At 44.3% G+C, this 14,787-nt stretch overlaps 1 protein-coding gene across 2 annotated transcripts in view; it reads left to right on the top strand.

Moving 5' to 3' along the window:
* The window catches only part of ZCCHC14 (zinc finger CCHC-type containing 14), a 37,395-nt gene that overhangs the window by 12,335 nt on the left and 10,273 nt on the right, over positions 1–14,787 (top strand). For both annotated transcript variants that reach the window (XM_015874190.3, XM_085551915.1), the window contains exons 3-7: positions 10,313–10,386; positions 13,050–13,121; positions 13,309–13,418; positions 14,348–14,442; positions 14,537–14,591. In XM_015874190.3, the coding sequence (XP_015729676.1) occupies positions 10,313–10,386; positions 13,050–13,121; positions 13,309–13,418; positions 14,348–14,442; positions 14,537–14,591 (406 nt within the window). The remainder of the gene's footprint in view (positions 1–10,312; positions 10,387–13,049; positions 13,122–13,308; positions 13,419–14,347; positions 14,443–14,536; positions 14,592–14,787) is intronic.

Here is a 14,787-nt window from a genome sequence, read left to right as displayed (position 1 = left end):
GAGTTGTTCTGACTTTCTGTGGCCGTTCCCGTAAGAGAGTCATTACTGTAATCGAATCTGAATGGAAAATTCAGCTTGGAAAGAAAAGAAACCAAAACAACCAGCAAACACAAGATAGTGATTTCCTGTATGCTGGAGATGTTATTAATTACTTATTGTAAGGCTCCAAGGAGGACGATTTGGCCATGACACAGATAGCACTGTAGGCAAGTAATACTCAGTGCATGTGACACTGCAGCAATGTATTAAACGTGGTCAGCGACCACAGCATATTTTCCACCAGCACAGTGGAATAAAGTACATTACACCAGATGCTGAAGCGCAGAACAAAAGAATCTTTTATAATAAGGCAGCGGAAGCTGCGAAACGTTACAGTGCGATGACTGCCATCTAAGGATGCAGTTTCTCATAACACTCAGTGAAATCTTGATTCGTCACAGCCTGTTCTAAATTTTCTGCAGTGAAAGTTCAGTGTCGGTGTCTGGAAGATGCTCGTTACTATTATGAGGCTTTGCAGGTGATACTTAGCACCGTTTTCTTCCACTGAGCAGTCTGGAGGATGCTCCAACTTCCTGCAAAGTGACAAAAATTCCCTTAGCTTTGCTTCCTGTGCACTTAAATGGTCTTTCTTTTCTGCTGTTGCCACATAAAACCTCCGAGCTGCCTCCAAGCCGGGCTGTTTTCAGATGAAGCAACTGTTGAAACGTGATCCTGGTGCAGGGAAGCTGAATCAAAATTCCTGCAACGCATGCATCTAATGATAGGCACAAACTGTCTTCTGTGGACAGAGGAGCAGAGCTTTTAGATGTCAGACGGGTACAGTAGGCCTTGTTCCACCAGCTGTATTCCATTTAGGAGTTCTGCTGAGCACTGTAAAACTTCTGGCTTAATTGAAGTTACTCTCTCAGTCCCCATAAGGGATCCTGTGGATCCTCAACGTGACCCAGGCTGGAATAATCACAGAGCAGCACGTGGCTGGAAAGACAAAAGGAGCCACAATCTGTGGGCATGAGGGAAAGCTTGAGAGGAGGTTTATCTCAGTAATGCATTTGTTTTGGATAAGTGCTGTGAAGTACACGCGTGTTGGCAGGAGTCCCGCTGACCTCAGGTAAGGTTCAAGTTGCATGGAGGTAAAGCTGAAGGTTAACAGAGGTGCATAATGCAATCAACCCACAGCCTCTAACCTCTGATTTGCCTCCCAATTCATTTCCCTCAGGCTCACCCTTAAGATCCTTCAGGTTCAGGTCCACAGCGCCCTGTTCTGTAGCTGGTTTTGTTCTATTTTTGGGTGAATGCATCATCTCCCACACTATTGGGTCAACCACTCTTCGGGTAGGGCTTAAAGAAATATTTAGGCTATGATAATCCTTTAGGAAAAATCTCCCTGTACCAACTGTAGGTGATTTTTCAGCTGTTTGTGTACGTCTCCGCTCACTTGATCTCTGAAGCAGAACCAGCTCTATTTCTAAAGCACAGCAGTGTTGTTTAAGTGTTAAACGCATTCAGTCACACAAGGCGTCGCATACCCGACTTACTGTCTCTAACACACAAGTTTATGAACATCAACTATTTGGAGTTAATTCCAGCAATCAAATCCAAGGATTAGCGTACTTTAAAATAAAAAAAAAAAGCAGTATGTTTTGATGTTGCATATTTTCCTCATTGCCTGAAGATGACTGCATAGGAAGAAAGTCTTGAAGGCTGCGTGCTGCATAAATCACAGAGCCTACACTTCTGAGTTCAGTTAAGGTCTGATTCGGGAAGAAAGCAAACATTTATGTATGAATTCTGAATAGCAATGCTGTAGGTTTTACTGGTTGTATTCTGCCTGGTGTAGGCAGGCACACGGAGCCACGCCGTGTCCTCAAAGCAGAGGCTGAGTTGCAGAGCTCACTCCATAGCAGTCAGCTCCTGGGTCCACCAGCACACAGCACCCATGTGGCACTGGTCTGCTTTGAAAAGGAGGAGGCGGGTGGAGGGGAAGGATGAGAACATCTCACAAAACAGTTTATACCTTGCCAGCATTTTTCTCTGCTTCCCTGCTATTACTGCAAATATTTCTCTGCTCTGCTTCCCTTCTTTCTAATATGAAAGTGACCTTATTTTGTAAATGACAACGCTTGATTTCTGTGCAAGTGATGATTTCTCACGTTCGGTGCTTGGCTTGAAGGAAACAGATGGACTAGAGAAAAGCAGCAGCAAATGGAATAATCCTTAGACTGGTGAGAGACCTTCTGCAAGTAGCAGCTCATTATTCTGACTGAAGGACACATCCATGTGCAGCGAGGGGGAGGAAATTGGCAGTATTACTTTAAGTGTGTTCTGCACTTTGCCTACCAGCTGATGCCAGCCCTGATTCATAGGTCAGAAGGCAGCGGGGGGCTCTCAGGATGGAGTGGGGCTTTGGGAGATCCTGTGTTGGAGCTGTGAGTCTTTGTGTCTAATGAGAAAACTCTGCCATTAACATTCAGGTGGTTGTCTATAGAAACAAAGCTGAGAATAATCAAAGGGAAATGGAGTGCATTGGGATCGTCTAAAGAAAGCTGAGTTCCTTGGTTTAATGCAGACTTAATGCACGTCTTAAAGCACATCTGTTGAAAAAATGCCGGGACAGAGCCAGATATTGAGGCCTGGATTAAGAGATTTGACAGCTGAATGGGGAAGAGCAGCATTTCGAGTCATTTGGGGGTGGATGCTGAGAGGTAACGTGAGAATAACATCTTGTGTAGGGATTGCAGGTGGTGGAAATTGGGGTGAATTCCAGACATCACAGCATCCTGAGCCTGTGTCCTGCACTTCCCTTCAGCACCAAATGGTGTTAGCACTGCAAGGTGCATTCCTGCAATGGGAGGAGCTGCTCTGATCCCTATAGTGTATTTGTTTCTGTGCCACACAAGGAGCAGAGGAGACAAATGGTCAGTGTTGGCGTCGTTGAGATGCTTTGTCAGATTTCACTTCTGATTTCATTTTTCTTCTTGTTTCATGCAGGGAAATCACAGGTTGTAACTGCTCAGAGCAGTGATAATGCTTAAAGTCAGTGTGCTTTCTAAGACAGGAGGGAACACTGAGCTAAGAGGCTGATGCTTTGTTTTCTTCCTGACTTGTTCTTTTATCTCCCTGGAAAAAAAAAAAAGCAAAGCAGTGGACTTGATGCATTACTTTGCTGCCTGGAGTGGATGCATTTCAGCAGCGGATGGTGCAGATGCTATTTTTAACAGTAACTCAAAGGGGGTAGCCCTGCTATAATCACATCATTAATATACACAGCTGAAAGGAAATGGCCCAACACACAACAGTGCCTTGGAAGATTCTTTGTCTCAACTGCAGAGATGCAGGTGGGCTGCCATGATTGCAAAGCACGCAGAGTTCTTATATACAGCCCTATGGAAGAGTAGTAAGTAAATTACTTGCAGAACACCATGCAATGGAACAGGTTGCCCAAGGAGGCTGTGGATGCCCCATCCCTGCAGGCATTCAAGGCCAGGCTGGATGTGGCTCTGGGCAGCCTGGGCTGCTGGTTGGTGACCCTGCACATAGCAGGGGGTTGGAGCTGGATGAGCACTGTGGGCCTTTGCAACCCAGGCTGTTCTAGGATTCTATGAAAACACAGGTATGATACAAGTATGAGTGGCTTGGAGAGCTGCAAGTTTGTGTTCCTTCCTTTTTCTGCTATTAAATAATTGAAGAGCTTGCTTGATATCCTGCTGTTGCAAAGGACAAGAGGCAGCTAAGCCATAAACTGTACAGAAGGAGACAAAACCCGCTGTACTGCACATAGGAGAATGCAATGGCCAGCATGAGGAATCAGAGCTTCAAGATGTTGAGGTTTTAGTGATTGAAGGCTTTGGGTTTTTATGTTCTTTCAGTCCCTGTGTGTTCTCACAGGCTTGGCAAATACTAATGAAATCTGTTTTGGTCTTCTCTTCCCTTTTTGTATTTGCTTCATAGACGTGTTACAGAAACAATTGTGTAATAGTTGTATGGTATCTCAAAGTAAGCTTAAGCTCTGAATGAGAACTTTATTCTGTTTCTTTGAATTGCTGGTCAAATCTTGTCTGGGGTCCAAAGCAGAGGAACAGTGTTTCGTACAGAAGTGTGAAAGGGAAGCAGAGTATTAAAGCGGAGGAGCAGAGACCTGAAAACATACAAGGATGTAATTGCCAACAAAAGGAGCCCCTCACAAAGGTGGCTGTGCAGGGGAGGGTTTGTTTCTCACTGAGCTGAGCACTTGAATGCATTTGTGGCTCTTGGCAAGACTTGTACTATTCCAGATTAGTCCCTGGGTCTGATGCTTGTGGTATTTTTTCAGTTTTCATACTATAATTCATTGGTGAAGCTGATACCAAATGCTGCTCGCACTTCTCATTGCAGCCTTAGTCATGAGCTTCAAGATGCTGATACTGCCCTCAGAAATGCAGAAGAGAGCACGTGCTTCTGAGCACGGAGCTGCGTTTCACATAAGATCTGCTGCATGTATTTGCCTGAGTTTGAAATGCCCATTCCTGCAGTGTGCACGCAGCCAAAATCACCGGGCAGAGTTGGAGCAGCAGCCATCTGATCTCGGTGCTGTTTTATCACCACGCTGCCCTTCAAGCCCAGGGCGTGCTGGCTGAGCAGCTGCTGCTGGGATCTCTCTGGCTTCTCTCCATCTATGTTGGATATATGGTTACATGCTGCAGCCCTCAAAGTCTGCGTTCAGCTGTGCTGCAGGGTGGGGAAAAAACAAGCCTTTATATATACAACAGAATTTTCTTCAACAAAATAATTTCTTTCCCATTCTCCCCATCCCCAAAATCAGATTTGTCATTAGCTCAGTTGCGCTCAGATGGCATCTTGGGTTGGTTCAATGGCTGAGCTGTGCTGGGCCCACTCCATATGTCTGTCTGTATTTTAGGGCATTGCTTCACGCTTGAAAGCAAATGCCAGCTCTGAAAGGTTCCCAGCCATGGCGGCTACCTGAATGTGTCATGGTTTTCCCCATCTGCTTTCCTTTATCTTCCTAAGCTCAGTCTGTGTTCCATGTCAGCACAGGGACTTCACAGGCTTTGGCTGTTCTGGTGTTGTCTGGGCTCTGCTGAAGCAGATTTTGGTACTTGGGTACAAAACTGAGCAAGGAGAGGGGTCTGCATTACCAAAAATGTTTTGCATGGGGGGAAAAAAAAGACTTTGCACCTTCAATTTAATAAGTGAATGTAACATTCGGATTCAAAATGCTACCTGGCTTGGCTTCAGCTCACTGAAACTGAAGAAACTCCTTTCTAGGGGAGAATAAACCAGTATGATGGGTAAAACTCTATGAAATAAAGCCAAGATTGTGTTTAAAAGCAATCTATTGGGAACAGTAAGTAAAATAATCACTCAGTCAGATAAAACCAGACTAAATATACAACTGCAGATTATTTATCCAGTAAGTAACAATATTTATACACCAAGCTGAACATGCCTCTTGATGGCAGAGATATTTTTACTAGGGTGGACGACATAATTAGATCTGGACAGCTTGTTTATTTTAATTGCTTATGGTAGGATATATGCTGCCGGTTACCAAAGCTGCCTTCAAACTGTGTTTGTGCTTATGGTCATTTTTGCAGATGTTCTTCTCAGAATGAGCTGCACGTTCCTCTGGCTGCTCTCAGTAAATCACAGAAGGAAGACGAGTCACGGGGCCAGGCTTTAAGCAACTCAAGCACATTGCTGCATCAATCAGGAGACGCAGCTTCGCTTTCAGAGCTGCTCATTAAAACTGAGTTATGGTATACGTTTTACCTGTTGCAAAATTGCCCTTAATTAACATTGCTTTTGCAGCCTGCCTTGGCATTGCATCGTAGCTCTCTTCCTGCCCCGAGTGTTATTATATATAATTCAACAGCAGATCCTTGGTAAGTGTGTGTTTCAAGGAACAGCACCTGCCTGGTGCTGTGTGTTGGTGTTCAGGCTTAGCACGGCAGCATTATATATTACAGAAGCATGTCCAGCACATCAGCCCTTCCTGAGTCATTCTATATATGCTTTATCTGGCATTAGAAAAGAAGAAAGGCCACTTGTAGGACAGTGGTGTCTATTCAGTGCTGTGAAAAGCAGTTCAGCAGCATGAAGGCCAAAGTGAGTACATTTGGCTTGAGGTACTTGGTAAGTAAAGCCTCCAGATTGGCTTTTTGAGGCTCTATCTTGCTTTTGAAAGCAGCTGGCTGATTCTTCTGGGCTTTGTGTCTTCCTGTCCAGATGGAAGTCTTCTCCAGGCTGCGGTGCAGACAGCGTTTTGTTTTATTTAAGCCTTTTGAATGCAATGGAGTTACGAAATCATTCTTGAGGTTGATTGGCCCAAGTGCTGTCGGTACAGTTCAGCGTTACCCAAAACGATGCACAGATTGAACTGAAATTCTAAAAGCAAAGATGCCTTTAGAACAGCCTTGTTTTTTCTTCATCTCTCTCCCCTTTTTGGAGGCCAGAAGGTCGCTTAGTTGGCGAGTTGGATGAGCCCAACTGAGGAAATAGCAGGCAGATGAAAAACTACTGGCCAGGGGTGAGCTGTGCAGTCCCAGTGCAGTGCTCAGAGCTGCCAAGTGTAAGCTCATGTTCTTGATCTCTAAAAAAGCTGTGTGGTTATTTCCTGTGGAACACTGCAGCTCGCAGTCAGCAGCCTGCAAAGTAACTCCTCTTTTCAACCCAGTGCGTTGCTTTTGATTTCAGATCTTCTCTATGTTGGAAGATCCCTTGTTGTTCTGTACAGTTCGTCCCTGTGTGACATGGGTGCTGCTAACAAACTTCGTTCTGTTCATGAAGCTTTGATTTCCAATCTCTTCCTGCCTATTTTTCTATGGTTCTGAGTTTCCTTTCCAGTGCTTAGAGCAAAGCCTGCCCTGGTGCTGACTCCTTTTGGAGCCCTTAGACTCAGATCATCCCAACTAGGCTTGTCGCTGCTGCTCTGAGAGGGGAATGAGGTCTTGATATCTGCTTGTCCTGATAAGAAACGAGCGCAAGTTCACAAGATATCATCAAATAAAGGGAGCAAAGGACGTCTGTTGCCACTTGATGCTCATCAGCTTACTGTGAGATGGCTGAGATAAAATGCTCGTGATGAAACTTGATCCCAAATTCCACTCGAAGGAAGCATTGTATTTATCTGCTGAAGTAGTTCTTCCAGTTAATGATAAGCAGGAAAAGCCTTCAAATAGAGTTCTCAGGTAAATGTGTCACTCTCAAGAGGGTTTCGACAATGTTTGTGTTGCTGAGGTCGTTGCTATGTGTCAGTGATACTGTAAACGTGCAAATCTTCGGCTGGAACAGCGTGATTTCCTGCACAGCTCAGACCTCAGAGTGCTTTAAAGACACCCCGTAATACAGAGAGAACAAAGAAAGATCTTAAAGCATTTTGGTCCCAGCCACAACTTTGTGCTTCTTGTGGGGGGTGGGTACATAAATTCCATAGAACTTGGGGCTCAGTTTATACATTTCTTGGCTAAAAGCAGCTTTATATTTGCGTAAAGGCTTTGGGATCACTGAAGCAATCATCTCTTGAGTGTTTTCTTAGTCTGTAACCACTGTGCTATGTGAACACAGGTTAACCTCTCCCTAAATCACCCTCTCAAGCGTTCAGAGGATGAGATGTGGGTTCCCTCTTTGCTCATACAATAACGACTGGTCCTTCATCCATGACAAACCAATGTATTCAAATACAGAGAGAGCTGCTTCATCCTCATCCAGATTTGATTATTTTTTCCCCTAGAAATAGTAAAAGAAAACCATTCTTCAGAAAGAAGCCCTCATTTCCTTATCCATCTTCCTCCTGTTCTCAACAACCCTCAGACCCAGCTCTCAATGTTCTCGAATGGAGCAGTTTTCCCCTCTGGAACAGCTATAAATAGATGAGCTTGTAGCTGTATACGTGCTTGTCACTTAGGCTAAACTCAACTCTTGACACTTCTTAATTGCTTAATACATTTGCATGTTCAGGATGTAACACACAGCCAGCCTCTTTGTGTGCGGGAAGCAGAGTATCTGTAATGACAGGCACTCCTAGAGCATCTCTAGTTATTGTAATTTCCCATGCTTTGTTGCTAGGATTGTTTTGAAACTACCAGATTAATTGTGTGTTTTCAGTGTAAATCCTGATGGGTTTGAGTTGGGTGGGGAAGCTTTGTGGTTTAGAGTCTGTGGAGTCACTCGAGATTACCTTCTGTCTAATGGACAGCAGTAATTGAGTAACCCTGGCTTTAGAGACATTGCTTTCCTTTAGAAAAACAAGAGATGGAATGAGAGCGTTGGGTTTCTGGTTACTGCTTCCATCCAAACAAGGTCTTGGGCTAGAACGGAGTTAACTAAAGTGGCTTGAACTTGTTGAATCTGTTTCACCTGGAGCATTTGAAATAGAAGGAAAAAAAGGCACCATACAGGAAGGAGGGAAGATGGCTTTGAAATCATACCATTAGAGGAGCTTCCACTAAGATCCAAGTTGGGCCTAGTTTATAGAGTGACCTCTGATTTAACTCCATTTGTCTGTTTTCTTACTGTCAGCTTTCTATACAGATGCACATATGCCTACACTAAGAGCCTGAGAACTGGTGGAATATGGAGACAACACATGCTGATGGATAGTGGCAGAGAGGGCTTTGTCTTAGAGGGTATATTGGGGTAGAAACTGGAGGGTGGAGATGGAGCTTCTCCTTGTGTCCTCTGCTTCAAGTTCTGTGGTCACGAGCTGGGAAGCTGCAGCCTGATTTTACTGCCTGCTAACAGCTCCACTGGCAGAACATCTTGGAAGGTAGCCCCTATTGTATTATCTCAAACTGTAAAGGATGTGGATGTAATCATGTAGCAGCATTTGCTTTGACCTCTGTCTGAAAGTGCTTTGGATGCGAGCTTCCGTACTTGATGCAGACGCATAGAGTCAATAACTGTATGAAGACTTCTCATTTGTATTGGAAGGAAAGCAGCAAATAAAGTAAAGCAAACATCTTAGAAAACTTGATTGCAGAATTGGGGTCGCTTTACGTATCATCAGCAATGATCTGGATAATTGTGGAGCTGTTTCTAGGGCCGTTGAACTTCATTCATGCTATAGAACAGACTTAATCTTAAAGGATTCTGTGCAGGATCACAATGCAGAGTCATATTCCTAATGGTTCACTTGGCTCATGGCAATCATTTTCCAGAGGACAAACTCCCTGCAGCAGGTTATATTAACCAGGTACGCTCAAACTGGATCTTTAACCTAGAAAGGTCACTTGACTCTCAGCACAACAACATCCCCGTGTAGATTTAAGTTGGTTATTAACCTGCACAGTACAGCAGAAAGAAGAACAGAAGTCGCTTTATTTCATATTCAGAGGTTCATCCTATGTTGCTTAAATAGCAGCACTACTGCAGTTGGCCTCAAGTTACATATATGCTCCTCACTGAGCTGTGTCACCTATAGTATGGGAGTGCTCTGAAGGCTTGAAATGGAGAAGTCTCTGCTCCAAGGATAAGAGATAGGAAGCATAATGTTGTGACTTTATGTTATTCGTGAGCTCAGGGATTGATGGTATTGTAATTGAGGGGCTGCATGAGGAACGAAGGGTTGTGGATCAGAAAGGGAATGTTAATTCTGTATTTTAATGGCTAGCACAAACATCTGCAGATCTATTTAAAACTCAATAGTTCTAAAAATGTTGGCTGCAAACAAATAGAGCTCCAAGAGGAGTTCTGTAAAACAGCCAAATCTTGGGCTGTAGTGCTTTTAAATGGCAGAATCCAAACACCAGGGCTCTGGGTTTTACTTGTTTGAGCTGCTCTGTGAGCATCCCTGCAAGCACCCGTCGTGTGCTGCTCTAATTCCAGTGTCTTTCTTGTAGCATAATTGCCTTTGAATTTATAACCCAGTGCTAATGCGTTTTATAGACAAAATTCCGTGTAATCCCATGGGCGCAGTCAAGAGGTGGGAGAAACTGCAGGAGAAATAAGAAGTCAATAAATAGTCATCATGAAGGTGGGGTTTCTGATCTATGTGGGAAACAAGAGTGGGATTTTGACTGCCTGATGGGTCGGATTGTGTCCTTGAAGGCTGCAGATCACCAATGGAGATGGAGGCAGTGGTCTGCTCTGTTAGTCAGCCCTTTCCTTGGGAGATAGCCCTAGGTGAAAAGGCCACACTGAGTCCAAGATCTCGGGTTTGCTTACAGCTTCCCCCAATAGCAGTCATTGAATTTGACAGCATGGCAAGTTGCTCCTGTGGCTGATGGCCATCGGGCACACATTGAGCGAAGGAGTAATCCCTTTTACATGCATTTAGGAACATCCCTCTCATTCCTCTTATCTCTTTCCTTTCTCACAGTGAGCGTGGAAAAAGTGGAACTAAAGGGGCTGGCACACAAGAAGAACGAAAGAAACGTCGAATATTCCTTTGAGGTAAGTAGTGATGTTGGGCTGGGATTGTACCTAAGGAGGAGCTAAAGAAATGTGCTGGCATTGGTAGGTGCCAGGAATTGGTCTCACGGAGCTCCCTGGGGAGAGGTGTTAGTCCTTTAAAATCAATGATTTGCAAGTAGGCCCAAATTGCTGTTGATGAACGTATGTGGATGATGCAGGGATTGCCTGCTAAGTGGGACACAGGCACAACCATAAATCATTGTAGCACAGTGAGTCGTGGCAAAGTGGGTGTTTATGGGGAAAAGAATCACGCCACAATTGGAGGAAATTGTATCTGTGGATGGAATGCAGAAGTTAAAAAGAATTGGGGGCTTAAGGTGGGCAAATGTGAATTCAGACTCTATGGGCAGTACTGTGTATGGGAAAGGATCGGAATGGTCATTTATCGTTGTATTTATGGTCCTTTCTGTCTGTGTTCAGCAGTGAGGGAGTGTGAGACTGTGGCATATGGTTCTGGCGCTGCTGGTTTTAAAAGGGAGCTGAAGGAGTATAGAAAATAGCTGGGGAAATTACTCAGGGCTTGAGGTAAATGCCATGCAGTGGGAGACTTAAAGCGCTCTGCTGTAAGATGACTTGAGCATCCTAAAGAAGGGAAGTGTTCTCCAAGGGAAGAAAATATGGTTTTGGTGAAGGAGTCGCTGGTATGGCAGGAAAAAAAAGCATAACAGGATCCGCTGACGGCAAATTGAAGCCAGACAGAGTGGAAATGAGAACAGTTCCGCTGGCAGGAGGGTGGTTACCCACAGGCTGCTGGGAGGGGGCTGCCCCCAGTTGGATGCCCAGCTTGGAGGCTCAGTGCTCACAGTGCTGCCATCAGGGGATGTTGTTCAGCATTAGCAGCAGGGATGGATGCTGGAGCTGATGAGGGCAATGACAGAGTGCCTTTCTCCCATCCAGTTTGAATGGTGTATTCCAGCACTGAGCCCAGAAAGTGTCTCTGGTTTACTTAATGAGGCAGCGAAGCCAAAGAGTTGGTGAGAAAAGGAAACCCTGAAAGAGAACAGACAGGAGAATTACAATTATCTACCACTTGTAGTGTAAAAGAAAAGGTTTTCATTACAGCTGCCACCCGAGAGTGAGTGTCGACATCTTGTGATGTAGGCAGTGTTAAGCTCTATGTGTCCTCCAGGCTGGATGTGGCTCTGGGCAACCTGGGCTGGTGGTTGGCGACCCTGCACATAGCAGGGGGTTGAAACTCAATGATCATTGTGGTCCTTTTCATGGTGTCTCGGTTCTAAATATCATCAATATGAGAGAAGTTATGGGCATTTCCTTAAAGCCTAATGAGCTATGCCGTCATCTGAGCTCCAGTGTACTTAGGAGTCTCTTGTGAAGCATCTTTTCCTAGTATAAATCCCTCCATAAATACAAGAAAATCACTTTTATCGGTGAAAACATTTCACTTCACAGCTTATAACTAAAAGAACGGCCCATCGTCGAGCTGAGCTCATAAATTGCTGCTTGCTTGGTTAGAAACCACACGGTCAAATGTTTAGTTTGGCAGCTCAGGAAGAGCAGATCAATAGATAGAGCAGTTTCCAGCGTGGCATTGCTTTTTTTCCTCAGATTTATGGTTCGTGCTATTGTTTTATAAGGATTGAGGATGATAACACGTTAGCAAAGCATATGCCAGAACAAATGGCAGGTCATTGCCAAACTAGAAAGAAAAAGAAGGCCGAAACTTCTCATGAACCCCCAAAAGCTGATAATTTATTACAAAACTAAAAAGGGGAAGGAAGAAAGAAAAGGTTTCATAGGACCAAAAACTGCAAGTTTTCTTTCTTCTTTTTCCCCCCCTCGCTTGTCTGTGTAACAGCTCTGCCAAGAGGAAATTCCTCCATTATGTCATCTGTTTTGAAATCCTCTCCCCTCACTTTGGCTGCCTGGAAAAAAAAAACTGTGTGTATGTTTGGAGTTGTCATTGAAACTGGTGTCATGTGAGAGGATGGAAACCCCACAAACCCGACTTCTTCCATGCTGAAGGTTCCCCCAGTGCCAGTTGGGAGCTGCCATTTGCTAATGCTGCTGGCCAACATCTGAACCTCTCTGTGCCAAAACCCCCCAACGTTTGGCTTGGTTTAACTAATCATCCACCAACCTATAGATACCTCTGCACGTGAGAATGTAGTGACTTAATGCAGAAGAGATGGTGAGCTGTTCCCTTTTCTAGGGCACGTACAAGATGGCGAGGTCTAATGGGGATAGCAACACAACTACACATCTAATGTGGCAGCTCTTGGGTTTGGGGCAGTCGGAGCAGTTCACTGCCAGCCCTGCATGGAGTGTGGAGCTGGTTAATTGTTAACAGACTCTCGGGCTGCGATGAGTTGTTGGTGTTGTACATCAGACTCTACAAACCAGCTGTTTTCTTTAACAACAACAAGAAGTTTCCGTTCGTTTGCAGTCTGTCTCTCTGTGCTGGATGTCTGTAAACCATGAAGTGCTTTTATAGGAATGCAGAGCGCCCGTTAAGTACAATAACAGCCAGAGCTGCAGGGAGGACTGACTAAGAGTTATTTGGGTGCAGAAAGGTTTTCCTTCTTGATGTCACACATTTGATTCCTGCAAGTGAGTTTTTGAAACCAACCAGAGTTCAACCCCAGGCTGCTCCTCACTGAACCAGGTGCCTTTTATTTCTGCAGGTCCTGTGGTCTGATGCTTCGGTGACGTTGGTAACTAAATCTTCTGTGGAAGTGACTGAATTTATTTCAAAGGTAAAGGCATCCTTTGAAAAGGGTGTGAGATGTGTTGTCCATTCATGTAATATCATTCTGTGCCCTCTCTGAGATAAGAGAGAGACTGAATTCCTTCAAACGTTCAACTTATAGTTCACCGTGCCTTGAATTATGTATCAGTAACGAGTCTTCTTTTCAATTCCTGTTTGTAATCCTCCACCTCCAGCTGTCTCAGCTGTATCCAGAAGAAAACTTGGAGAAATTCATTCCTTGCTTAGCTGGTCCAGATTCCTTTTACCTAGAACGGAACCACATGGACCTGGAATCGGACCTTAGGTATGCAGCTTTGCTTTGTTTTGATCCTTAACTTTAGCATCTGCTAAACTCTATTTTCCCATAGTCAAGAGTGAAGTCCACCACTGACAAGAGCCACGGTGGATATTTTTCCATAGGCAGAGCCAGCAGGTGCATGCCTAGATTGTTTTTCATGGCAAACAGCATTAACATTTCAAGCAGTCCACTCTGTGCTTGGAGAATCACAGCGTACCGACAGGAATTCAGTAGGGTAAGAGAGAAAGCATGTTGCTATTGCTGCTGCTGCTGTTTAGCTAGCAACAGTCTTCACGAATGTAGGTTAATAGAGCAGCAATCTGCGTTCACACAGTAACAGCTGTATCTTTGGAAGAGGAAAAGAACTGTTTTGCTGTGTGCTACGTATCTGACAAACTGAGAATCACACTGGGGGTTTTGAGGGCAGAAAGCACATCCATGTGTGTAGCTGCATTCGTGTATTACTCACAGGCTTGAAAAAGGACCATTACAAAGGTATGGTCAGAATGATCTCTGTTTTGATGGCTTTTTATACGCCTTCAAATCTACAATCTGGTTTGATAAAGCACATTTAAGCTTGTGTGGCAATGTGGAGTCTGGTGCTGCTGACTGAAGATGCTGCAGTTCCAGAGTTTTAGGAGACTGCTTTACTTTCTATCCAGAAGTGGGATGTAATCCAGAGTTCTCCATCCTTGACTGAAACATTTAACAGGGTGAAAAGAACACAAAGCAGTAACATGAGGTTAAGAAGCCTTAAGGATAAAAGTGCTTCAAGTCTCCTTTGAGCATCTCACTGCATTGTTAACTTGAAAGGGTTTTTATGTTTCTTAGTATCACTTTCAAGATGTCACATAGGGTTTACCATCACTTGGACAGGCAGCTGTAACTCAGTGACAACCAACCAGGAGTTCTCTTTGTTTCTGATGAACCTGCAGGTATTTGGCACCATTGCCTTCCCATGTGGTGAAAAACGACCACGTTAGGAAGTTCTTCAGCACTTCATCCCCTTCACAGCAACTTCAGAGTTCAAGTAAGTTTAAATGAACTTTTAAACTACTTAATTGTTAACCAACATGCATTTGTTTTTTAACCCGTTACTATTTCCTTCCATTCCTTGTTTTCAGATCCTGGCAACCCCTCCCTTTATAAAGTAGGAACTACGCTGGGAACGTCTGGAAGGTGAAGTGTCTGTTTGCTTTGCATCTGTTCTGGTTGTAAAACCCCATTCTGTAGGCAGCTATCCGTCTTCCCCGCGAGATTGATTTGAATCTCTACTTTCATATTCAATTGTAAGGAAGAGAAAAATGCAGAGTTCTATCTTTAGTGTATGGTCTGCCCAAAACAGATAGTGTAAGTAAGGTACTAGCATTTCTAG

The sequence above is a fragment of the Coturnix japonica genome, chromosome 6 (genome assembly GCF_054131305.1).
Source record: "Coturnix japonica strain WE chromosome 6, WE-NBRP24, whole genome shotgun sequence".
NCBI classification, from domain to species: Eukaryota; Metazoa; Chordata; class Aves; order Galliformes; family Phasianidae; genus Coturnix; species Coturnix japonica.
Note: the sequence above shows the minus strand (reverse complement) of the source record. Positions and strands in the feature narration are given on the sequence as shown.